General features: G+C 46.0%; 3 protein-coding genes across 7 annotated transcripts in view; 1 reads left to right on the forward strand and 2 right to left on the reverse strand.

The window, feature by feature from the left end:
- The window catches only part of PLIN1 (perilipin 1), a 34,281-nt gene extending 12,730 nt beyond the window's left edge, over positions 1-21,551 (reverse strand). The window contains exons 1-2 of one of the 2 annotated variants that reach the window (XM_019640028.1): positions 21,237-21,551; positions 20,854-20,938 (exon numbers count right to left, since the gene is read on the reverse strand). The gene's annotated coding sequence lies outside the window, so the exon portion shown is untranslated. Of the gene's footprint in view, positions 1-6,213; positions 6,297-20,853; positions 20,939-21,236 lie in introns of those variants that run through there. The other variant, XM_019640027.1, reaches the window with a different exon arrangement.
- PEX11A (peroxisomal biogenesis factor 11 alpha) lies at positions 1,288-20,914 on the reverse strand. 4 transcript variants are annotated; one of them, XM_019640035.1, is made up of 4 exons: positions 9,689-9,868; positions 6,214-6,329; positions 3,815-3,954; positions 1,288-3,691 (listed from the first exon to the last, which is right to left on the reverse strand). In XM_019640035.1, exons 1-4 carry the CDS (start codon positions 9,742-9,744, stop codon positions 3,401-3,403), a joined length of 603 nt encoding a protein of 200 aa, XP_019495580.1. In that variant the 5' UTR covers positions 9,745-9,868; the 3' UTR covers positions 1,288-3,400. The 4 variants fall into 4 exon arrangements, with proteins under 4 accessions (XP_019495580.1, XP_019495581.1, XP_019495579.1 ...); XM_019640034.1 differs by lacking the exon at positions 9,689-9,868 and adding an exon at positions 20,854-20,914 and having other exon boundaries at positions 1,289-3,954; XM_019640033.1 differs by having other exon boundaries at positions 1,290-3,954; positions 9,689-9,867.
- The window catches only part of WDR93 (WD repeat domain 93), a 36,697-nt gene continuing 22,420 nt past the window's right edge, over positions 10,734-25,010 (forward strand). Inside the window, exons 1-7 of the mRNA XM_019640038.1 lie at positions 10,734-11,235; positions 15,055-15,399; positions 16,006-16,198; positions 17,935-17,999; positions 20,916-20,994; positions 23,188-23,303; positions 24,683-24,721. Coding sequence (XP_019495583.1) covers positions 15,097-15,399; positions 16,006-16,198; positions 17,935-17,999; positions 20,916-20,994; positions 23,188-23,303; positions 24,683-24,721 — 795 coding nt within the window. The 5' untranslated portion in view covers positions 10,734-11,235; positions 15,055-15,096. The remainder of the gene's footprint in view (positions 11,236-15,054; positions 15,400-16,005; positions 16,199-17,934; positions 18,000-20,915; positions 20,995-23,187; positions 23,304-24,682; positions 24,722-25,010) is intronic.

Below are 25,010 nucleotides of genomic sequence, written 5' to 3' on the forward strand. Positions count from 1 at the left end.
CAGGGCCTTGAAATATCAGCTCTGTAACATTTCTGGCCCCGGTTCTCAAAAAGCTATTTTCCAGAAAGGTTGCGATATGTCATGAAACTCGTAAGCTCTGAAGTTCTGTATCTTTGGCTCTTTCTTTTTCCACAGAGGATCCTGTGGAGCTGTTTTAAACCCATTGCATCCTTTATGACTTACTAATCAGGAGTGAATTTTGATAGTGAGATTTAAACCCACACTGAACAGAGTTTACCTGAATGTACCACTCTTCAATTATGAAGAGAAATTGTTCTCGGGGAAGAAGAGAAGCCAAGTTGGGGTTGACAAACAGTCTAGCCTTTGAGGGAACAATTTCAACTTCTGCAAATTCCTAGATTTCAAGGAAGTTGATTGAACTCTACCTGGTCTAGGATGCTACCAGAGGCAGCGGAAGAGCCAGGTGGACTTTGTCAAGTCTGGGAAAGTGACAGTGTTGACCAAGATCCTGTTACTGATCTACGACCCAAGAACTACCACCTTGCACCTATTCCTTAGCAACGCATCAGGCAGGAACTTCCCCTTGCACACCCCCCCCCCCCCCGTTAGCAACGTCAGGCGGGACCCTGAGTTCTAGTTCTTGGCTTCAAATGACGGAGGACGATGGTATAAGCCAGAGTTTTCTGATTGCCTAAGAAGGGCCTTTTAATTAAAATGGATTGTAGGACGAAACTTATTTCCCTTGTTGGCAGAGTTGTATCTACTGTTCTAAGTTGTGTGCTGCGGGGCAGTGGGAGAAAGAGGCAGGGGGTGGGGAGAAATGGAGCTTTACGACAGATCCCTGGTAATTCATTCTGTACCTGTGATATAATAAAGCAGGAAAGGGAGGGCAGAGTGCAGCAGGGCGGCTCCAAAAGAAGTAGTGTCTGGTACATTTAATACGTACAGATATAACCTGGACTTCTAAAACGTGAGACAGTAACGGACAGGAATGGACGTTATGTGAACGAGTGGCCCCTGGCCTCTCTCCAAGGTTCAGGGCAAATTCCCCACGAGGCTGTGTCTGGAGAGCAACCTGGGCCAAAGGGCAGTGTGAGCCTTTGGAGGATTGGCTGTGGGCCAGAGGGCTCTGTGCCCGCAAGCTCTGCTGACAAAGCTGGTCCTCTGTCCGCTGCAGCTAGGAGTCGAATGTGGGTGAGAAGTGAACGGGGTGAAAGGGCTGAGGACAGTCCCTGGGGAAGAGTCCATTTTCCAGCAGCCTGAAGGACACAGTTCTCTTCGTCCCTACCTGCCCGCCCCCCGCATGTGCACAGTGGGCCCCATAACTAGGCATGGCGCTCAGACACTCAGGGTTGAATAAGTAAGTTCTTGGGCAACGAGGTTCAGTTGCGAATGTGCTGGCCTGGGCATCTATTAGGAACTATCTTTGGTTTTTACAATCCCTCAAGCATGTGGAGGCTCAGAGGTGGGAAGGGCCAGTTAAAAAGGAGCAGGATGCACAGGGAGAGAGGCACCGGGGCACCGTGGTTTTCACGTATTCCGAAGAGGTGACATTCCCCTAACTCCCCACCACCCAACCTAACCTGCAGAGGACAGAAGTACCCAGATGGAGCCAGCCGTCACACACCGCTCTGTAGATTCAGGGCTGACTTCTCCAGGTAGAAGCCAAAACTCCACTGACAGGGCTGAAACAGAGGACCCTCTCCTGGGGAGCAATCTCGGCGAGATCATCTTAGGGGTCTCTTTCAATCCAGAAGTTCTAATTATAAATCCTTCTTTCTCCTCCTCCTCAGCTTGGTTCTTCCAGGCGAGCACTCGTTTCACCAGCTCCCTCTACCTACCGGCCGTGCAGACTCCGACGAAGACCGTCTCTAGATCTTCCTTTGAGCTCTTCTCCATTCCCAGAACACGTTCACAGACACATGAGTCAACTTTGTTTAGAAATTTAATTACACACAATTAATCTATTACAGTAGAGGACCTGGACAGAGTAAAATTAAACTTATTTACCCTGATCCAGCAGCTTTCATTTCTCTTAAAATTCCCAAAATGTTCTTGCTCAAATCCTGTATCTTGATTGATCACTTTAAAAACAGAAAGCCGAGGACCTGAGTCTACTTTTTAAGGAGCTCAGTCACATTTATGGGAAATTTATTTGGTGCACATCTCTTTTCATATTTCCACTCAGATAGACAAGATAGCTTTCATGATAGGGCTGCCACCGGCCACCTATTTTTCTACCCTACTTCCGTCAAATTAGATCTGTAATCCCAAATAAGAAGGCAACACCCAAGACGGGGAGTGGGAATGTGAGCACATGGCCCTGACTCAATATTCAAATGTCCTCTTCACTGGCCCCTACTGCTCGTCCCACCTGCCCGACCGCCGACACACAGGAAGTCTGACTTATCACAGAAAATTGCAACCCTCCTAGAATCAGAGTATTTGTGAAACTTCTTAATTGCATAAACTGATGAAAATTAATTTAGAAGAGCCCAAACTGCAATATGGCTTGAAATAAAACAATCGAGTTAAGTCTATACATAGTTTTAGCTTTTGTAGAATAAATGATAAAACCACTGACCAACAGATGTTCTCCCAGAGGCTTTCTGCACAGGACCCTGGAGTTTCCCCTTGCCACTCCATCCGGGAGGCAGTGAAATAGCATGGAAAAAATGCTGGACTGAGAATCAGAGGAGTGAGGTTCTGTTTTTTTAAACCTCAGTTTCCTCATCTGACACAGGCTACCTCCAGATACCCGTTGTGACCTTCCACATTTATTTTTACCTCAAGTTCTTTCTCTCTGTTTCCGATGTTTGCTTCTTCACTGCACTACCTAAAGACACAGTTTATGCCATGGAGGTGCCTGATGCGTTTCTGATTCCACTTCTGGACAAGGACCGGAGTGCAGTGATGTAAACATGGGCAATTTCCGAGGCTGTAAGCCCAGCTCCCCTCCATCCTGGCACTGGCATCTGTGGAAGAAGGGGGCGGGTAACTGAGCAGAGGAAGAAGGGGCCTCTACTAGAGCAGAGAGGGGGCTGTGCGTCAGACCTGCTGTGGTCTGCAAAAGAGTGAGGACCGCAGCCCAAAGGTTACTGTATATTAGTGTTCAATGGTCAGTTTGGGCCTTTTTCAATTGTTTTCTTTCAATTTTTATTCATTCAGCAAAAATTAAGCTCCTACTATGCGCGTAAGAGATGCTCAGTAAATGTTAGACGAGGGGAAAATACTCAGAAATTCAGAAGTCACTCCAGTACTCTAAAAACATATATAATCTTCATGCTCTCTCCTTCTCCATTCTCGGACCGACTTCTGCTCACGTCACGGGCCACTAAATGTTCTCGTGAACAAGTCTTTAAGCAGGTTGTAACACGGTCTGTGACTAATGCAAAAGTCCATTCCACTAAAAGGTACAAGTTTTCAACCTGAAACCACCTCAGTGGGTATTCAGTTTCATGTGAGGACACGCCACAGTGATGATGCCTACGATAGAGGACACAAGACCTCCAAGTCCAATGACACCAGGATTGGACTTATAGATCCCCAACTGGTGCAGAGGGTTCAGGATATCACACAAGTTCTTCACCGTGTCCAGGAACAAGGGAGGGTGCTTCCTCAGAGATCGGAACAAGAGGAGGAGAAAGGACTGGAGCCATTCTGTTTCCTCAAGAAGCTCCTGGGATGGTGACTTCTTCCTCTTTGCCCTGTCGTGTGCAACCTGCTCCATCTGCAGAGAGATTTCATACAGATCCCTGACCAGGCTCAGCAGGAGAGAATAGCAGTAATAGCGTGCGGCCCACGTTCGCCATTTCTCTTTGTTAATGCCAGAGGCCAGCCCTACACTCCTCACCCAGAGGACGGTGTCACAGATGAAATACAGCACACGGTTCAGGTTGGCGAGTGTCAGGCATACGCGGGGCACCAGGTCCGTGGCGTGCAAGCTCTGCTCAGTGGCCTGCACAGCATGGACCACATTGCCTAGTCTGAACCCTGCAAGGAGAACCCACAACAGGGAACGGTTATTTAACTAGCACGCAATAGGAAGCCAGGGTCCCCGCATCAGGGTGAGAGGCCAGCACTGGTTTTTTAACCACGGACTGTCATCTGAGGCTCAGTCTTGGCTCAGGAAAGGAGGACTGTACAGGACATTAAGAACACCTAAAATGATCCTGGCGACACGAAAGACAGTGAGTTTTTTTTTTTGTTAAGGAGGGCGCAGCTCACAGTGACCCATGCGGGAATTGAACCGGCAACCTTGGTGTTAGCAGCACACTAACCAACTAACTAACCAGCTAACTGGTTACCCCAATAGTAGCTCTTTAAATGCATCGCCTCCATCCCAGTGAGTACTTCACACTGCCTTACAACACACTTCAGGCAAGGTCAATCACAAGCGTGGATTGTCACGTTTGAATATTACCAGCCACACTTCTTTAGGGGGACGGTACTCTGATTGCATGAGCTCCAGGTGTGACATTCTTCTGGAGACTCTGATGCCTTACATTTTATTTACTTCCCAGACAGAAGATCGATTCTTAGAAAACACCATTATCAATTTGCCATCTCTGGTCCAAACCCCCTTTGCCTCCCTACCGTCAAGAAGACAAAGTAAAGATGGTAGGATTTAGTGGCTAAGACAACTAATAATATTGTCATACGTGACTCCTAGTTGAATTAAATCAACCATTGCAAGGCATGTCCTTATCTGAGCATGTAATTCAATTAATCTGGTATGTATCAATGAAATATTTTTTTGAGCAACTACTCAGAGTGAGCTATACAGTCCTAAACATTATGGAGGATACAAAAAGAAGTACTTTCCTTAAAGGCCTAATATCTTAGACTCAGCAAAAGCTCCGAAGCACCTACCCTCAGGAAACTTATAATCTCAGAAGACTGTCTAGTATTATTTTATCAAAAATAACACAACATAGAGTATGTAAGGAATATTCCTGGGTTCCAGTTCTGGCTCTTGCACTAACTGAGCGACCTTGGGTAAGTCCTTTCTGAACTTCAAAGACTAGTGACCTCTAAAGGGCTTTTGAGCGCCAACATGCTAAAGAGTCTGAGGACTTCTAACCTTGGCCTTCAAAGCCACCCAGAACAGCTCACCTTACCCTTCCCGTCTCGCTGGACAATGAAGTCTATCAAACTAGTTTTCTCACTGATCCTCCAACACAATGGTTGTTCCTAACAGTTCTGAGCCTTCATTAGAGGAAACCATCCTTTAACCCTCCGTCGGGTGCTACTGATATCTCACAGATTCATTGGACACAAATTTTCAAATATCTAACAAGTAACTTAAGTATCGTGACTCACAGCTTCCGTATCTTCCCCCTCTACCGTAACCTATTGCCAGTCGTGTTTGTGACTTAGTACAGTGAAGACGTGTTTCATAGCGGCATCTTTGTGTGCAATGAATCTGTGAGATCAGTTGCACCCGACAGAGGGTTAAAAACACCCTCCTTCCTTCTCTCGCTAGCCATACTTCAAGTCCCACCTCCTCCAAAACACTTTTCTTTTCCTCTACCACATATTATATTTGGCACTAAACCTCATGTCACTCTTTACACCACGTGATCTTCGTTCTCCCACACAGCTCAGGACTCTGCCTCTGTGAAACAGGTTCTGATTTCTACATTCCAGTCTGCTCACCGATCTAGCAACATCTGGTTCTCCTCAAACAACGAGGAGTCAGGCACCTAACTGTTATTAGAAGGACGGGATTCCCCAATATGATTTAGTCTTCAAGTGAATTAAAATGAGTATAAAACGCTGGCTTCATTTTTTTGCCTTTACCATGAAACCACAGCACAAATGGTCTAGGAAAACGTATCCGTTCATTTCCTCTAGCAATCCCTCAAAAGGAGAAGGGGAAAGGGTAGGGGGTCCAGGATACAGCTATTCTGTTCTTCTAGAGAATACAAAGGGCTCCCAGGAGCCAGGTGCTCAGGTCAAGGGCTGGCCAAAACATTTTGTGATTCTAAGAACGAAAGGTGAACTAGCACAACCTACGTTCCACGGATCATGATTAAACAGAAATATGGTGGAACGCCAACTGTGAACACAGGAGGGTGCTTGTGAATGGTCGGCAGCCAAACAGTCAACATGTTGGCCTATTGTTCCAGGAGGGCAGACTTCCTGGTCGACTGCCTCGACCAACTTGACTGACTAGAAAGGATTTTGTGAATTACTGAGCCCGAGGATACAAAGCAGGGGCCACTGTCCCTCAAGAGCCAGGCTACTTACATTTACGGCCAGTGCTCACACTGGACTCCAGTTTCTTGAGCTTCATTACCACCTTCTCTTTGCCAGCGTGAGGCTCTAACAAATAGCTAAGCAACATGCATGTGTACTGAGTGGCTCTGAAATGGAAAAGAAAATGAGAATAATTTACAAATCAAATAAAACTTGATTCATGGAGTACGGGAACGAGAAACGTGCCTTGCTACAGGCAAGGTTTCCAAGACCAGGTCTAATTGTAAGCAGCTCTTCTTACAACAGCAAAATTCTGCAATAGTCACTCCACAGGGCCAAAGGGTAGAACGCATGATGGAAATGCAACACAAAGGTAATGGCAGAGAACTTGGCGGTAATCCAGAGCAGTCCCTCCCTCGGAAGGCCTTCTGCCGGCACAGAGAAGCGGGTGCTGCCAGAGTGGTACACGGCACAAAAACCTCCCTCATGCTCAGTCTGCAAAGATCTTCATTTTCTCCAGTGCACAATGATTTCTCAGATCTCTACGATGCACTTTTTTACCATATAGTTAACGGAGACACACTCAAACCAGAACCAAATGAAAAGCCCACGGTTTGAATATTGTTTAATTTTTTTCTAAGGACCAAATACACACCAATACATAAATAAATATAGATATTGGTCTTTCAAAACTAATTAGTGTTTTATATAAAATACATATTTACATTAAAAAACATAAAGTACATTATATGTTTAATGATACTAAATATTCAATAAAGGGATTATTGTCATGACTACAAATAGCAATGCCTTACTAATAGATCTACAACATGAGAAATTTTATATCCCATAAGCGAACATCTAAACGCATTTGGCAGTCTATGTAATAAAGTAGGTACCTGTTTCCTCCTGTCCTGTAGCTGCATTTGAATCCCTTTTATGCTATAAACATTACTCTTATGGGGAAAAAAGTTTCCTCTACCCTCAATGTTCTTTCTGCTGGTCTAATAATTAAATCTACATGAGACAGAGTAACAAGAGAAAAATGACCAAATTACATACATTATGTATGAGAAGCCCACATCCATGAGAGTCAGAGACATGAGAGGTTCAGAGACAGAAAGGGAAATTGAGGTATATATGACTTTCTGAGCTAAGGATGAAGTAAGGCGGCAACTTGGGGCTTCAGAGGGGAGGAAGGTTGTTCGCAGGAAGGTAAGAGCAGATGTTCACTAACTAGAAGTTTGCCCTGCCCTACAAAATGTTATTTCTGGTGATAGCTCCTAATTTAGATTCTTCTAGGCAGTTAAGGGAGGGTGGAAGTTTCCCTTGAGCCACAGGGTCTCGGATGCCTTTAGCTCAAAATAATCCCCATATCACAGAGGCACATCTTGGGGTGACTCGTTCTGAACCCCTACATGCTCCATTAAAATGTAGCACATTTTCCAAAATGGTGACCTTGTTATTGGGGATGAAGTAAAAAAGAAACAACCAACACCCCTCACCCCTTCAATTATGCTTCCTGGCCAGAGGGCTCACGCTGCTCACACCAACAAACCACCCTTTCTCAGATTTGGTCTAATAGGAGAAATGTGTCCCAAAACAAGGCTTTATTTTATAAGTGCCAGTTTGTTCACAGAAGGTGAAGATCACCAGTGACAATTGGGAAATTAATACCAGAGATTTCAGATCTTGCGGAATAAGTATATCCTGAACAACTATTTTTTTTATTTCTTATGTTTTTTAAGATTTTTTTATTGGGAAATTGGGGGAAAGGGAACAGACAATTTGCTATCCTTTTGTTCTTCAGTCTAGTTGTGGAGGACCTTGCTTCACTGGCCCAAGTTGGCACCATCATTGTGCTTTTCCTGGCTGAGGCAGATCAGTCGCCGGCTTCTGGATAGCAGCTCACGGTGGCTGCTGGCTGCTCACGCTGGCTGCTGGCTACACATGGGCCGGTAGCCCATGGCAACCCACCTGCCATCTGCAGCGAATCACTGCGGCGAATCACGGCAGCTCAGCTCCAGGTCGCACTGTTGTTCAGCATCTTAGCTGTAGAGGGCAGTGTCACTGGCCCTCATATGCGGGATCCGAACCGGGGCCCTCTGGCGTCCCAAGCCAGTTCTTAACCAACGTGCCACTCGGCCAGCCCAACAATTATTTTCTTAACCAACCTCGTTGATAAACCTTGCAGGGTACATCAGTCCCCTGGAATTGTAGGCTTCTACTTCAGTGAAGTTTGTATATACAAATTATTTCAAATTAATTGGAAAGGTGGTTTGGCTTGGTAATTAAACAGGTGGGCACTGGAGTCAACTGTGAAAATGTAAATCTCTCAGCTCTGCCACTGACCACCTATGAAACCCTCTGCTTCCGTTTCTGCATCTGCGAAATGGGGATGATTTCAAGTATCTACCTCATAGCATTGTGATGGGGGTTAAATGAGTTAAGAGTTGTGACCCACTGGGCCGGCTGAGTGGCGTGTTGGTTAAGAACTGGTTTGGGACGCCAGAGGGCCCCGGTTTGGATCCCACATATGAGGGCCAGTGACACTGCTCTCTACAGCTAAGACGCTGAACAACAGCGCGACCTGGAGCTGGGCTGCCGCGATTCGCTGCAGACGACAGGTGGGTTGCCATGGGCTACCGTGTGTAGCGAGCAGCCAGCAGCCGCTGAGAGCGGCCGTCCAGAAGCCAGCGACTGATCTGCCTTGGCTGGGAAGAGCGCAATGATGGTGCCAACCTGGGCCAGTTAAGCAACGTCCTCCACAACTAGACTGAAGAACAAAAGGACAGCAACTTGTCTGTTCCCATCCCCCAATTCCCCAATAAAAATCTTAAAAAAAAAAAAAGAAAAAAGAGTTGTGACCTACTGAGAACAGCATCTGGCATAAAGTCAGCTTTCCAAAGTCTCATTGCTGGGGCTTTTCTTATCACTCTGTCTGTATGAGCGCTTGAACACACACCCAGGAGAGCAGGGCAGAGCTGTTCAACGAAAACTGTAACTAATCTTTTTTATGCTTGCGCAAGAAATCAACCAAATTTCTTTTCTGAAAAGCATCAGGAACTAATGAGTGTTAAATCCAAATCTCTCTAATATTCTCGCTCAAGCTGTTCGTTCTTTCTGAGGCTCCCCATGCGGCGTTTTGTGTTCTAGTTCACAAAACTCATGCGGTGGATCTCACTGAGGGAGGCCGAACAATAAAGGAAGATAAAGGAGATAACTAAAACTTCTGTTTCTCCATAAGCACACCGTGGGCGATTGGAAGCCACAAATGCCAACCCAAACTTTCTTTTCAAAATGAATTCCTCGGAAGCACACTGAACGGAGAAGCAGGTTGGGAGACGCTGTCTCTCCGCCCAGCCCCACTGAATTCAGGGGGAGGGGAGCGCGCACCAAAATCCCTCCGGGAGCCGGGAGCCGGGAGCCTCCTCCCTGCTTCCGTCCACTGGGCTGCCCCCTCCTTCTCGGGGTGGGGACACCCAGGACCCGGGTGCGGGTCGGAGGCCGCTGGCACCCGACTCACCTGAAGAGCCGGTCCCGGCCCTGGGTCTGGTTGGTGAAGCGGGCGAAGGCGTCCATGGCGTCCAGCCCAAGGCCAAGGGTCGCACCGGGCTCGGAAGGGCGACCTCAGCGGCGCCGTCGGGTCCCGGCCCGAGGGTGAGCCGCCGGGTGAGTGTGCCCGCCCCCTGGGGGCGCCGCCCTCTGGGAAGAGCTCCTCGGCGGCTTCCGGCGAGGGCCGGAAGTTGTGGTTACTAAGGCGACACCAAGCCGCTGGCCCAGGTGAGTGAAACCTCTGCTTCCACTCTGCGGGGCATCGGCCCCCCCACTTGCCCTGGGACTCCCCTTTACATCCAGGGTCACTCAGAGGGGGTTGTGGGAGTGCCCGGCTCCCCAGCCTCAGGCGTTCCCGGGGCGCCCCGCGCCACCCCGCAGCCCCTGGGCTCCCCTGGTGGAACCCCCAATGGAGGTTGCCCTGAGATTTTGCTGGGGGCCTGCGGGGCCTAATCATCCCCCGGATCTGTGCCTCTGTGTCCCTCTAGCAACACCAGCTCCAAGTCTGGGGAAGGATGTGGTTAGAGCAGAGATAAGCCAATGCGTGGAATGTATTTCTAGCGTGAGAACCAGGAACAGTGAGGGAATTTTCTATTAGGACTATTGAACATTGAATGAAGATTGCCACTTAAGGAAATCCTAAAAGGGGCACCATGAACAAACTGAGGGCAACAGTTGATTACAATGACATGGCACCACGGCAACCTCCTTCTGTGGGGCTTGATTTTATAAAACGTATCCCCTATAATTACAAAGCAAGGTCGCCTGTTTTTGTAGTCTTTATTCCCTTGTTCGGGCCTGCCCCTAACATTTTTTAGCACTGGAGTAGGAGTACAAAATGGAAGCCCAAATACCACGTTTAAATATTTAAAAGTTTTACATCAAAGTGACAAATTGTTAAATACTATACGTTCTGTTCTCCTACCTTGATAAATATATTTTCGTAATGATCTAGAAGTCCAGTTTCATATTCAGAATTCTGGGGCCCTTTGGAATACCTGGAAACACATCTGGAATATGGTATCATGGAGCGAGCTGGCCTCCAGTCCTTCCCCACCCCACTACTGTTCCCATTTCTGGCTCCCACCTCCATCACTGAGAGGGGCCTTGCTACGGTGTGTGGATCCTCCAAGCCACACCCAAGTTCTGCCCGCACTCCTGCAACAGCTGTGCCTCAGCCACCTCTCATGTCTAAGGATACACATTAGCAGCTGGGTCTGCCCTCGGGAGAAAGCTGGGAAAGAAGTTCTTGCAGGCCCTGACCTCATTTGGGCGGTAAATTTCAGCGTACACAGGTACCCTAAACATGGTCTAGACTCCGGAAGGGGGCATCTAGACTTTGGGGTGGTGTATCATCTTGGCTCTACAATTATTCATCCTTTGCAGAGGGAAGTGCCTGGAAGGGAGCCAGAAGGACTCTTTAAGTTCATGTCCCAGGGCGGGGCCATACTGTAAGAAAATAAGAATTTGTTGACTGCTGGTCATGTACCCACCACTGTGCGAGGCTCTGGGCCTCAGGTAAGAGGTTCATGAGGGACACAAGTAGATAAGGATAACACAGTGATGTGTTAGATGACAGAGATGAGTGCAGGGTGCTTCCAAACACAGATTTATACCCTCTGTTTTCTGTACCCATAAGTCTGCCTTTTTTACAATAGCATTGAATTATACCATGTAGAATGTAGCTTTTTCTATCTTCTTTCTTTCACTCAGCATAGGGCATGTGAGTTTCATCCATGTCGTATATATCAGTAGTCTGTCATTTTTTATCGCTGACTAGTATTCCACTGTATGGATGTACCATAGTTAATGTACCCACTGAAGTACATTTGTTTTGTTTCCAGTCTGAGGCAATTATAAGTAAATCCGCTACACCTAGTTAAATACAGATTTTAATATCAAACATGTTATTATTTTTCTTGTGGAAATATGTAGGAATGGGACTGATGAGTCATACGGTAAGTCGATGTTCAACTTTTGGAGAAACTGCCGAACTGTTTTGCACAGTGACTGTGCTATCTGTATTCCCACTGAATACGGGCTATGAGTGGCTGGGAGTTTTCAATCACACTTATATCAGGCTACTTCAAGTTATCCCACACCTCACTCTCTCCATTTTTCCCCCAGTTATTTTTCTCTCTTTGTTCCATGTTGTTTCTACTGCTGTGTCTTCAAATTCACTCATCTTTTCTTCTACCCATCTAATTTGTTTTGCTCTGAAACTTTGTTATGAGTCTAATCCAGTGTATTTTTCATCTCAGACTTACAGTTCAATTTGGGTTTTAAAAAATATCTTCTGGGGCCGGCCAAGTGGCGCAATGGTTAAGAACTAGCTTGGGACACCAGAGGACCCCGGTTCGGATCCCACATATGAGGGCCAGTGACACTGCCCTCTACAGCTAAGATGCTGAACAATGGCTCAACCTGGAGCTGGGCTGCCGTGAGTCGCCAGCGATGGTGTAGGCTGCAGCCACTACTGCAGTGGGTTGTCATGGGCTACCGTGTGTGGCCAGCAGCCAGTGTGAGCGGCCAGCAGCCGCAGTGAGCAGCCGTCCAGAAGCCGGTGACTGATCTGCCTCAGCCTGGAAGAGTGCAATGATGGTGCCAACTTGGGCCAGTGAAGCAACATCCTCCACAACTAGACTGAAGAACAAAACAACAGCAACTTGTCTGTTCCCCTTCCCCCACTTCCCCAGCGCTATTCCCATCCTCCCAGTTCCCCAATAAAAATCTGTAAAAAAAACCTTCTGTATCTCATACTTAACATATTCAGCATTTCTTTGGGGTTTTTGAACATTTGGAATATACATACTTATAACTGTTTTGTCTGCTAATTCTAGTATCTGTTTGGTGATGAGTAAGCTTCAATTGACTGATTTTTCTGTGTATAGTGGCTTGTATTTTCTTGCCGTTCTGCGTGCCGGGTAATTTTTTTTATTAGATCCCAGACACTGTGAATTTTATTTCACTGGGTGCTGGATATGTTTGAATTTTATAAATATTCTTGAGCTTTGCTGTGGCATGCAGTTAAGTTACTTAGTTTGATCGTCTAACTTCTGAGATTTGATGGGTGATACCAGAGCAGCGTTTATTCTAGGGCTAATTTTCCCCACTAATTGGCAAAACTCTTCCGGGTACTCTGTCCAGTATTTATGAATTGTGAGCTTTTCCATTCTGGCTGTTGAAAACAGGCATTATTCCTGGCCTTATGTGAGCTCAATTACTGTTCCCACTTTTTCAGGTGGTTCTTTGCCCTCTGACTCAGGTTCAGCTAGTCTGCTCTCACTCGTGCACTGGAAACATTGCAAATGTACTCTAAAGGGTGAGAAAAGATGATGGCAGCAGGATGTTTATAAAACTTCCATGGCCCCCAGATGCTCTGACAGTGCAAGACCCTGCTCTACTACATATGAAGCATCTTAAAATGTACTCCATACAGATGCACCCCTATGTTCATTGCAGCATCATTTACAATGGCCAAGATAGGGAAGCAACCTACGTGTCCATCAATAGACAACTGGCTAAAGAAGATGTGGTACATACGAGTATGTACAATGGAATATGACTCGGCCATAAAAAATGAAATCTTGCCATTTGCAACAACATGGATGGACCTAGAGGTTATTATGCTAAGTGAGATAAATCAGACAAAGACAAATACCATATGATTTCACTTATATGTGGAATCTATAAAACAAAATAAATTAACAAATAGAAAGAAACTCATAGATACAGAGAAGAAATTGATGGCTGCCAGATGGGAGGGAGGTTGAGGGAATGGGTGGAAAAGGGGAAGGGATTAACAAATTGCCAGTTACAAAAACAGTCGCAGGGATGTAAAGTACAGCATAGGGAATACAGTCAATAATATTGTAATAACTACATGTGGTGTCAGGTGGGGACTAGACTTATTTGGGGAATCACTTCATAAGTTATATAAATGTCTAGTCACTATGTTGTACACCTGAAACTAATATAATATTGCATGTCAACTGTCATTGAAAAATTAAAAAAAAAATTTTAATGTACCACATGTTCCACATTAAATACCTTGTTTTAAACTGAAACTTTTGAACACCTTTTTATAATTTCGAGGTTTGAGTTTCATAAAGTACAGATTATTTTTCTTTAAGCCTTAAACTTTATGCACACACACAGACTGAAGCTGATAAGTTGTAAATATTTTTGTAAATATTTAATTCTTTTGATTTTGTGAATAGTTTTTTTCTTTTAGTCAATTTTTTTTTCAAGTCATAAACATTTCTGTAGGTCCTTGAAAAATCTCCTAAGTTCTGGGCATTGTGCTTGCAGGACTCCTGGGTGGCATCAGTGGGAATCGAGGGAAAGGAACAAATTAGACAGCAATAACTGGAAGTGCTTGAACTCCCTCTAATTGGAGGTGAGGGAAAGGAGAGGGAGAAGTCATGAGCACAGCCATTTATAGCGATGGAAGAACCAGGAGACGACACAGTTGTAGGAGAATGGGTGAATTCTATTTGGAACAGAAAGACAGCCACTCTCTTATTGGAGGTGAAGAAAGGCAACAAGAATGCTGATTCCTGGGGCCGGCAGAGTGGCTCAGTTGGTTAAGAGTTGGCTTAAGAGCATGAGCTCTAAGCAACAGGGCCGCCCGGTTTGATTCCCACTTGGACCAGTGATGCTGCACCCGAGCGGAGCTGTTGCTGACCTGCCAACAGGTGGCAGGATGGCTCAGCTGGTGTAACAACAAGATCACCTGTTTAATAGTGGGCTATGGCCACGTGCAACTGAGAATGAACTCGGCACCTTGAGCTGAGCTGCCGCCTGGATGGCTCAGTGGATAGAGTGTGCACTCTTAACAACAAGGCTGCTCGTTCGACTCCCACATGGGATGGTGGCTACGCCCACCCAAAACTAAAACTGAACACAGCACCTTGAGCTTAGAGGCCATGAGCTGCCGATGGGAAGACAGATGGCGACTGGCGCCCTCCACAACGAAGACTGAAGAACAACAACTTGGCTGGTCCCCTTTCCCAATTCCCCGACACTGTTCCTCTCCCCCAATTCCCCAATAAAATAAAAAACAACAACAGCAACAAAAAACGCCGATTCCTTTCTTTCCATCATAGCATACGTCATCTTGGGCTGGCCTGGGAGATGTGCACAGTCAATACCTGTCTCTGCTGATGTCCTTACTAATATGAAGAGCGATGTGGTAACAATTCTGTAATAAATAAGCAGAGTGCCAGTCTCTAGAACAAATAGTCCCCATAGGCTACTGTGCTAGAGAAGATGATATACTGTTTTCTAATAACTTGCCCTTTTTCTCAAGGTAACGTTGCTTCCCTCCTTTACCAGCTTTTCAGAGTTGCATAGAGGTTACCAGTGCTGCCCTCTGTGATGTCATCCCCCATAGGAGGTCGAGCCCAGAAGAAGAGGCTGCCCGTTTTTACACAAAAGGGGCTGCTGGAGGTGCCGTCCCCGACAGAAAAGGACTGGTCAAAGGACGATGAAGAGGATTATGTCTTCAAGGATCCAGATTGGGAGCTGGACTCCCTGCCTCAGCCTTACCGGATGATCAACAAGCTGGTGAACCTTCTGATTGACAGGTCGTGGGAGGTTATTGAGGAGAGGGCCGCAGTGAGGGAAGCTGAGCTCCGCCGGGTCCAGCCCACCATCTACCTGCCAGTTTTGGAAAGCAAGGTATGGAGCAGCTGACGGGGACTCCCTGTTCCTCAGTGAGGGTTAATAAGTGAAAACCCCTAAGCCAGGGAAGCACTTCCCGCCGGGGACCTTCACCCAGTAAGACAGCTGCATTTTTTAAAGATTATAGGCAGGCTGGTGTTGACGAAAATGGATCTAGTCATTGCCTGGGGAAACGGGTGTTCTGGTTAATTAAAGATTTTATATTCAGCTGTTATTTCAAAATCTTTCTGAATGTAGTAATCACTCTTTTGCTTGATGGTTGAGAATCTACCAGAGCCTCAGCTATAGCTCTTCCCACCGTGTTCTAAATGAATAAAGTACAGGGGATGAGGCCACTTGTCCACTAGTCACAAGACCCATGGTCATGCTTAGTGTGGTGACTGTCCACTTGTTCTCCACCTCTTTGTGTTCTCTGGCCCCTTTCCCCTGAGTGGAATGCTGTGGCTTTCTTGATACGTGAGCGAGATATTTACGTGAGCCCTACGTTTGGGGATGAAATTTTATCTAGGAAGGGCACACATCCCTCTTTGAAATGTCAGCTTATGTTACGTGCAGACAGTGACAGCTGAAAATCATTCCTTTTTTTGTTTTTTGTTTTTACAGCTCAACAAAATGCCACATTGTATGGCTGTTTGCCAAGACTATGTGTTTATTGGAGGAGCCAAAGGATTCTCGATCTATAATCTGTACAATGCCAAACGGATATGTGTTTGGGAGAAACTTAAGGTTGATGTCACTTCCATCTGGGCCACAGATTGGGGGAGTGAAATACTTGTTGCTCCTGTGGATGAGATGGGTACTTGTTCTTCATCTTCCTTGTAGCCTAGTTTACATGTACCTGTACTGCTGTTCAATTTAATCTCTGTCCCAGGTGTGGGCGGGGCCAGACACCGAGAGTCTCCCTGTAGTAACTAACCAGGCACCATTCCAACATTTCACATATTTGGCCCGCTTAACCCTCATAGCATCCCTAGGAGGTAAGTATGATTAATATTCCTGTTTTGGCATGGAGGTTAAGTCACTTACTTGAGGTAATGTGGAAAGTAAGTGGCACAGGCAGGATTCAAACCAGGCAGTGTGGCCCCAGAGTGCATACCCTGCAGGCACACTGCCAACCTGCCACTCACATACACCAGCACTTGCTTTTTTCCCCTCAGCCTGAGGACAAACCAGGGCCTCCTGGGGACTATCGTTCAGAGAATTATAGACAGTGTCCTGAAGGACACTGTTTCTGAGGGTGAGTGACAGGGCCTGACTGGCATTTGAGCAGAGGCGTATAGTAGGAGCTTGGAAAAGTCCAAACGAGAGGCAGCGAAACCAGGGAGAACTATTGTATTCATTGAGGACAGAAATTATGCAGGTCTGAACCGAGGCAGGGGTCATTCAGGTGAAAAGAGGAAGTGTACTATGGTTATGTGAGATGGTAACGTTAGGGGAAGTGGGGTAAGGGAATTCTTTGTGCCATTTTTGCAAATTTTCTATAAGTCTAAAATGAGTTCAAAATAGAAATCTTTAGAAATGAGAAGGATAATGTAATAGAAAAGCTTGGTAAGTGATGGAATGTGTGTATGGGGTGGGGAAGTCAGGAGAAGTAAAGAAGTAATGGGGACAATGATGAAGCCATGAAGCCGTTCCTCGGTAGCCGTTCGAGGAGAATAAGGCTTCCGGGCTCTGTGAGCTGAAGGGTTCCATCTGAGCGCATAGCCTTGAGACACCTGGAGTGGGAACGTTGCTACTTGGAGGAGGTGGGTCTGAAGGCAGGATGGCACTGCATTGTATCTGGTTGGTTTCAGGTCTGAGTGACACTCAGTGGGGTGAATGTGAGGACAGAGACTGCCTTGGTTTTCCCCAGCACATCCATGGTCGTGGAGCAGATATCCCATGAAGTTTTATAGGGTTGAGTTAGACTCTGATCCACAGTGGGCAGGATGCCTTTACGGGGTCTGTTATGGGTGGAGGGGCTGGTTCTGAGTGTCTGGGAGGCGCCTAAAAAAGGTAAGAAGTCATGGTGGATGATGACCCTCTACTGGAGCCCTCTGGTTACATGGGAATGAGAATGACAGAATTACTTATGAAATCAACAAAATTAACTGCACAGTGAGCTTGTCGGGGGTTGAGGGATGAGGCACGTAGAAGAGTGAGATATGAGCCCGTCCCTCACAAAATCTATGAACTCACTAGAAGAATAAAAAAAACACCCCTAGGAAACAGACGGATAACAATGCGAGGCGGTATGAGGTGGCTAGAAGTCAAGCAGTGGACTCGTGTGGCTGAAGCGCTCGCAGGAGGCTTCTAGAAGAGGGTAGGGCCAGGGTAGGCAGAGGACTCAGGAGGGAGAAGAATTTGAACATTTCAAGTGCAGGGTGGAGGAAGGCAGGGAGACCAAGGTGATCACGGGCAGTGGAGGGGCCAGGGAGGTGGCCTAAGGATGCATGAGCTTATGATGATGACTTCAGAAAGTCGCATATAAAATTCCTGTTGTTTTTTGGCTCACTTGTCTGTCTTACATTCTTACTTATTTTTCTGTTTCAGGTATCGTTAGACTGTTTTATTTTTATAAGGATGGTCTTTACCTCATCAAAGCCATCAATGAAGTGGTAAGTTCCCATAGCTGGGCCAAAAGCTATAGCAAATCGAGTTTACTTTTAATATGGAGGCGATGACAGCTGTCCCAGAATCCTGACAAACAGAGACCTCCCTGGTCAGAGAGCCTCCTCTGAAATGGTCCATTAAAAGAGCCCCCACCATTAGAGGGTACATGCTGAATGCCTCCTGTTGTCAAGAGAATAAAATTCCTAAGACGCTCCAGTCCAAATTGAGCGCCAGACCAACATGTCTAATCACAACTTAGAGGTCCCTAAAGGTTCCAGGCTGCTTCACATCCTGTCCCCTACGCCTCGAGTGCTCTCCTTCCCTCCCTCCCTACTATACATGCTTCTTCAATTTCTCTCCTCCCTCAAGACCGGCTCCAATATCTCCTTCTCTGAGATACTTTCCTGATGTATCCTCCTTTCTGTCACCCCCATATAGAACAGAATTTCTATCCCAATGTTTTCTCCACCCTCCATACTTATTTGTTCATGTGACTTCCCCTGGCTGTAAGTTCCCCGAGGGCAGGGGACGTGTCTTATTCACCCGTGTATCCCTTGTTCCTGGCACCCTGCCTGCAAATACTGCAGGAGATGGAGGGGCTGACAAGCAGGGCGCAGAACAGTGTAGACCAGTGAGACAGAAACCGGGGGGCTCTCGTCTTTGCCCAAGCCTGGAGAGGACAGCAGGGAAGAGAAGGAAAATCATGGAGATGAGACCCCACCTCAACACCAAATCCCCACGACTCAATTACCAACACAAAAGCACAGAAAACCGAAGCCACAAAATGGCCAAGGGACGCAGTGAGAATTCAGCTGAGAAGTCATCACCCCCTGAGGCTGACCACCTGAACCATCTCCCAGTCTGTCATCCAACAGGCAATGAATATGAAATTCCAGCAATATGAAGTGAATTAAGGATGGGAGCAGAAGACTTTAGTGCTTCTTTTTTTAGTTTTCCAGATAACCAGAACTATGGGCATTATCTGTGCAGCATCTGGTTTTTATTTTTTACCTAAAGGTGTCTCTTTTTGGTAATACCAAATGGGTTTTTAAAAAAGCCTGGTTTTTGGGCCGGCCTAGTGGCGCGATGGTTAAGAACTCGCTTGGGATGCCAGAGGGCCCCGGTTCGGATCCCACATATGAGGGCCAGTGACACTGCCCTCCACAGCTAAGATGCTGAACAACAGCTCAACCTGGAGCTGGGCTGCCATGAGTCGCCGGCGATGGCGTGGGCTGCAGTCCCTGTGGCAGTGGATTGCCATGGGCTACCGTGTGTGGCCAGCAGCCAACGTGAGCGGCCAGCAGCCGCAGTGAGCGGCCGTCCAGAAGCCGGCGACTGATCTGCCTCACCAGAGAAGAGCGCAATGATGGTGCCAACTTGGGCCAGTGAAGCAACGTCCTCCACAACTAGATTGAAGAACAAAACGACAGCAACTTGTCTGTTCCCCTTTCCCCAATTCCCCAGCACTGTTCCCATCCCCCCAATTCCCCAATAAAAAAATCTAAAAAAAAAAAAAAAGCCTGGTTTTTCTCAATCCAGCTTTAAAGGTTTTAAAATTGTTTTAAATCTGGCCAAGTTGAGATTTTTTTTTTAAGCTGAGCCATCCTGCCATCTGTTGGCAGCTCAGCAGCAGCTCAGCTCGGGCCGGGAATCAAACCGGCAATCCTGTTGCTCAGAGCTTGCACTCTTGAGCGAGCTCTTAGCCAACTGAGCCACTCGATCAGCCCTCCAAGTTATTTTTAAGAACCTCATTTTTAATTTGTAATAAAATATTATAGCTCACTTCCCCCCCCAAAAAAGTCAACAAAATGCAAGTATCTGTTAATAAAGTTCTTAATAGTAATAATTTATAATTATTTCCGATAATAATTAGTATTATAACAATGTTAAGAAAATGAAAAAGCAAGCCACAGACTGTGAGAAAATATCTGCAACGTATATATCTTTTAAAGTATATCCAGTATATATAAAAAAACTCCAAATCAATAATAAAAAGACAACTCAATAAAAAATAGGCAAAAGAATTGCACTATTTTACGAAAGAAGATATACAAATAACTGATTTTTAAAAGTACCTAATATCATTAGTTAACAGAAAGATGCAAATTAAAACCACAATGAGACACCATTACACACCTATTACAGTGCTTAAAATGAAAAAGAAGCATCAAATACCAAGATACACAGCAACACAAACTCATACTTTGCTGTACGAGAGTAAAATGGTGCAACCACTTCAAAAAATGGGTAGTTCTTTATAAAGTTCAATTGATCACTCATCGATTCTATTCCTAGGTATTTACCCAAGAGGAATAAAAACATATCCACAAAAAGGCATCTTTTAGGGCTGGCTGAGTGGCCAGCTGAGACGCCAGCTCTGAGAAGCAGGGGCCTCGGTTCGGATCCCACATGAGGGCCAGTGATGCTGCGCCCTCTACAGCTAATATGGTGAACAACAACTCAACCTGGAGTGGGGCTGCTGTGAGTAGCCGGTGGCAGCGTAGGCTGCAGTGAAACTGCAGTGGGCTGCCATAAGCCACCGTGAGTGGCTGGCAGCCAGCGTGAGCTGCCAAGAGCTGCCATGAACGGCCGTCCAATGGCCCAGGGACCGATTTGCCTCACTCGGGAAGAGCACAATGAGCATAATACCAACATGGGCCAGTGAAGCAACGTCCTCCACAACTAGACTGAAGAGCAAAAGGACAGTAACTTGTCTTCCCCGATTCCCCATTCTGTTCCTCTCCCCCAATTCCCCAATAAAATCTTCAAAAAAAAAAAAAGGCATCTTTTCATGACTAGAGCTTTGAAAGGATTTCCGTTCGCTGTTGGGAATTGGGAACCACACAGGGCCTAACCTACCTACCGCCTGCGCCGCCGTCGTCAGGCCGAGCTTATTCCAGCAGCATCTTTCTTCTTTTCAGGATGACACCAGCAAGCAAGCCACCTGTGTAAAGATGGAGATTTCTCAAGGAGGGGACTTTGCAGCCTTCCTACTACAAGGCAAGATGAACCAAAGACTGTTAAGAAAGTTCAGATTTGCATTGTCTCCAGACAATCATTTCCCCCCCAAACTTCCTATTTGGAAATAATTTACAGAAATTGCAAAGACAGTACAGAGCTCCCCTATACTCTTCACCCAGTTTCCCTAATACCAGCTTTTAACAGAGCCATGGTACATGTGTCAAACTTAAGCAGATAAATTAGTACAATACTATTAACTACAGTTTTTTGGGCGGTTTTACCAGTTTCTCCAATGATCCAATTTTTTTGCTCCAAGGTTCAATCCAGGACACCATACTGCATTTAGTTATCATGTCTCCTTAGTCTGCTCCTATCTGTGACAGTGCCTTGGTCTTTCCTTGTTTTTCATGACCTTGACACTTTTGAAGAGCACCAGTCAGATATTTCATGCATTGTCCCTCAGTTTCAGTTTGTCTGCGTTTTCCCCATGATTCCACTGGGGTTAAAGATTACAGGGAAGCTACACAGAGGTGAAGTGCTCTTTTCATTGCACTGTATCAGGAGGTAGGTGATATAGCAACGTGACTCAGTATTGCTGATCTTAACCTTGACCACTTAGTTAAAGTGGTGTCTGCCAGGTTCCTCCACTGTTGAGCTACTGTTTTTCCCTCTCCAAACTCTGTCAGAAACAAGTCACTAAATCGGGCCACACTCAAGGAGTAAGGATTTAAGCACCACTTTCTGGAGGTAGCAGGATCAAAGAATTTTTAGATGTATGTTGAAACCACAACAGTAATTGATAAACATTTGGGGAGGAGATACCTTGAGACTCTGCAAATATCCTGTTTCTCCTTAAAGTTTTGTCCATCAATTTTAGCACTCATCATTGGATCTAGCTGCAATTGTTACTATGTGCTAGAGCATATTTTATTCAAATGATTGTTAGCTTGATTTTTTTTTTTAAGATTTTTATTGGGGAATTGTGGGGGATGGGAACAGTGCTGGGGAATTGGGGGAAGGGAAACAGACAAGTTGCTGTCCTTTTGCTCTTCAGTCTAGTTGTGGAGGACGTTGCTTCACTGGCCCAAGTTGGCACCATCATTGCACTCTTCCCGGGCAAGGCAGATCAGTTGCCGGCTTCTGGACGGCCGCTCACTGTGGCTGCTGGCTACACATGGTAGCCCATGGCAACCCACTGCCACAGGGGCTGCAGCCTATGCCGTCGCCGGCGACTGACAGCAGCCCAGCTCCAGGTTGAGCTGTTGTTCAGCATCTTAGCTATAGAGGGCAGTGTCACTGGCCCTCATATGTGGGATCCGAACCGGGGCCCTCTGGCGTCCCAAGCGAGTTCTTAACCATCGCGCCACTCGGCCGGCCCAATTGTTAGCTTGATTTTTAACTTAAATGTTTAGACATATGGTTCATGGGCCTCTGTTTATACCCTTGCCCCAGGCCCATCAAATGTTAAAGTCCTTCAGGAAGATATATACTTCATAATGCTTTATGCATCAAAGGAAACTTTTATACTATCTGTAGTAGCTTCCTAGGGCTGCCAGAACAAAATGCCACCAACGGGGTGGCTTCAAACAACAGGTAGTTATTCTCTCGCAGTACCAGAGACCTGAAGTCTGAAATCCAGGTGTCCCGGTGATCACTTCTTTAAGGAAACTTTTAGCCAGAATCCCATCCACGGGAAAGCAACCTTTCCCCGGTTGGCAGGTATTCAGTATGGAAGCTGAGCTTACTTCTATGACAAGACAAACCCCAGGAGTTGTCATGTCCTTAAATACTGGTCAGAAGAATTTTCTAGAGGCATCTATCCCAATTCTAAACCTCTCTCAGCCACATCCCTCCCAGTTGTTGATTTTGTACATGCCACCTTCCTCCCCAGACAGGAATTGCTGCAAGGCAGAAATATCAGTAGAATTTACCATTTGGAACCTATAACAGATGGGGACCGGGCCCAGGAGAATTTGGTTAGGGACTGTTAGGTCAGTGCAGTGAGTTTGAAAAGTCCGCTTCCTTCAAGCGCGGGGGGCTGGACAGGAGGACCACCAGCTCTCCAGGAGTGAGGACCGGCAGAACGACGTCTCCTTTGGTCGGTCAAAGTTGCTTTTCCAGGGGTGTCTCCTGGTCTCCGTGCCAGGGGTTCTGAGAAGACAGGCCATTTCTCAGAGGAAACTTGTCGCCTGCTTGCAGTTGCTCAACGGCTCCTTTGGTTTCCCAATGCAGGGGCCGGAGATATTTGGCTGGATGTGTACAAATTGCCCAAGGAGTCTTGGCTCAGGGAAGTGGAGCACCCCCAACTTGCTCTGAATCCAAAGAAAAAAGGCAGACAGCCACAACTGGTAGGAAACATCTTGTTTCAAGTGCTAAGTTTCTTCCTACCCTTGACCCACATCTAGCCTCAATCCTCTTTGGAATTTCAGGAAGGACAGGCACACTGACCCGTGTCTCCCAGATGGATTTGCTTTGGTTACAATCAGTTGTTGAAAAGCACAGTGTCTTCGGGAGTGGGCCTCGCAGATCTCCCGTGTCTGGGAGTTGCCTCTCCACCAACATCACCCCCTTTCTCTGTACAGGAATATGTACACATATTCTTCATTTTACTCTTAGAAAGCGGGAGCTCTGCCATTTCGGTTTAATTATATGTGATTATATGTGATTCCCGTGCCATGTCTTTAAAATACAGTTCCTCAGTAAATATTACTTTAAGACTTAATTTGCTCAGCTATCTGATGTGCACTTCCTAGTATTTTTAACCAACAACTAATATTACCGAGTACGCCTTTAAAACATATTGTGTTAGGCGCTAAAGACTGAGTGAAATGATGACTCTAGGCAATGGAGGCTCACTTGCACGCTGACTCACCTAGCGGCTCTGAAGAGATGAATGTCTCTTCAGCAGTGAATGTCTTGGGTGGGGAGGGGCCGGAGGAGATTGTAGTCCTGTGCGACTGGATGACTGGGAGTGTTACCAGCCCAGAGATTGTCCTCTCAACTCTTACAGAAGTTATTCTTTGTACTTCTTTTTTGACACCTCACACACACTACATTGAATTTTAGTTATCGTGCTGTGCATGAAAGTCCTTTTTTCTTAACTAGATGAGAAATTTCTGTTGTTTTTATTCTTTATTGTTATTATTTTGGTCTCAGATGATAAGTTTCTGGATTGTGAAGACCATACCTTCTGCTTCTTTTATCAACCAGCCCCACGGTACCATACTCAGATGCCCGACAGATATATGTTGGGAGGGATTCATTTATTATCCCCCTGGAAAAGCATCTTGGAACTGGGGTGGTTCCTCACCCTAATTCACTCAGTTTCCATATGCTGAGAAGCAGCCAACTAATGCCAGTCACACTGACAGTTCATGTATTGTGAGTTACATTTAGAGTTAATTAAATAAAATTGTCAACACTGTCAATATAATTTGCCATTCAGAAGTATTCACTTCAACCTAGATTTTTGTGATGCTACCTCTGCTCATTCATATTTCCTCTTACCGTCACTATGTGATTTCCACAACTACGTTTTAAGTTCCTGGAGAATGGAGATCACATGTTAAAATCCTGTTGGCCAGAGGACCACACACATATTGGTGTCTACTGAACGAGTTCCTACTCACAAGAGTATTCAGGGAGAAGAGACAGCATCTCAGATTAAAGGGGGAGGGGAACATACATCAACCCCATTGTGAATTAATTTCTCCTTCTTTTTTCTCAGAACACTCCTGAACCCATAACTTCAGATAATTTAGAAACGGTAAGAGACTTTAAAGAGAGAAAATCTCCAGGGAGATTTCAGTTGCATGTTTGAGATTTTTATTTTGACTTGAAATTTACCTTGAGTATCACATATGCTAGTAAAATATTCCACCAGGACACTATTTTCAGTTTCTCTGTGACTTAATCTTGTGCCTCACGTCCCTTGAAGATGGCCCCCTTTCCTCGAGGATAATTGACCCAAGCCATTTGTGCAGAGGTGGGTTTCCCTGAAGGAAGGTTAAATTTTAGGGCCCCTCACGTGTAGGGATGGCCCCTTCCAAGGCCCT

This window comes from Hipposideros armiger, unplaced genomic scaffold, assembly GCF_001890085.2.
Source record: "Hipposideros armiger isolate ML-2016 unplaced genomic scaffold, ASM189008v1 scaffold_48, whole genome shotgun sequence".
NCBI lineage: Eukaryota > Metazoa > Chordata > Mammalia > Chiroptera > Hipposideridae > Hipposideros > Hipposideros armiger.

Excerpts from the sequence above, each read along its gene's own strand:
- PEX11A (XM_019640033.1), bottom strand. The coding sequence starts at position 9,744 with ATGGACGCCTTCGCCCGCTTCACCAACCAGACCCAGGGCCGGGACCGG. Across the intron at positions 6,330-9,688 it reads GGCCGGGACCGGCTCTTCAG|AGCCACTCAGTACACATGCA; the intron begins GTGAGTCGGGTG and ends TTTCCATTTCAG. Across the intron at positions 3,955-6,213 it reads TGTGAGCACTGGCCGTAAAT|GGTTCAGACTAGGCAATGTG; the intron begins GTAAGTAGCCTG and ends TTCTCCTTGCAG.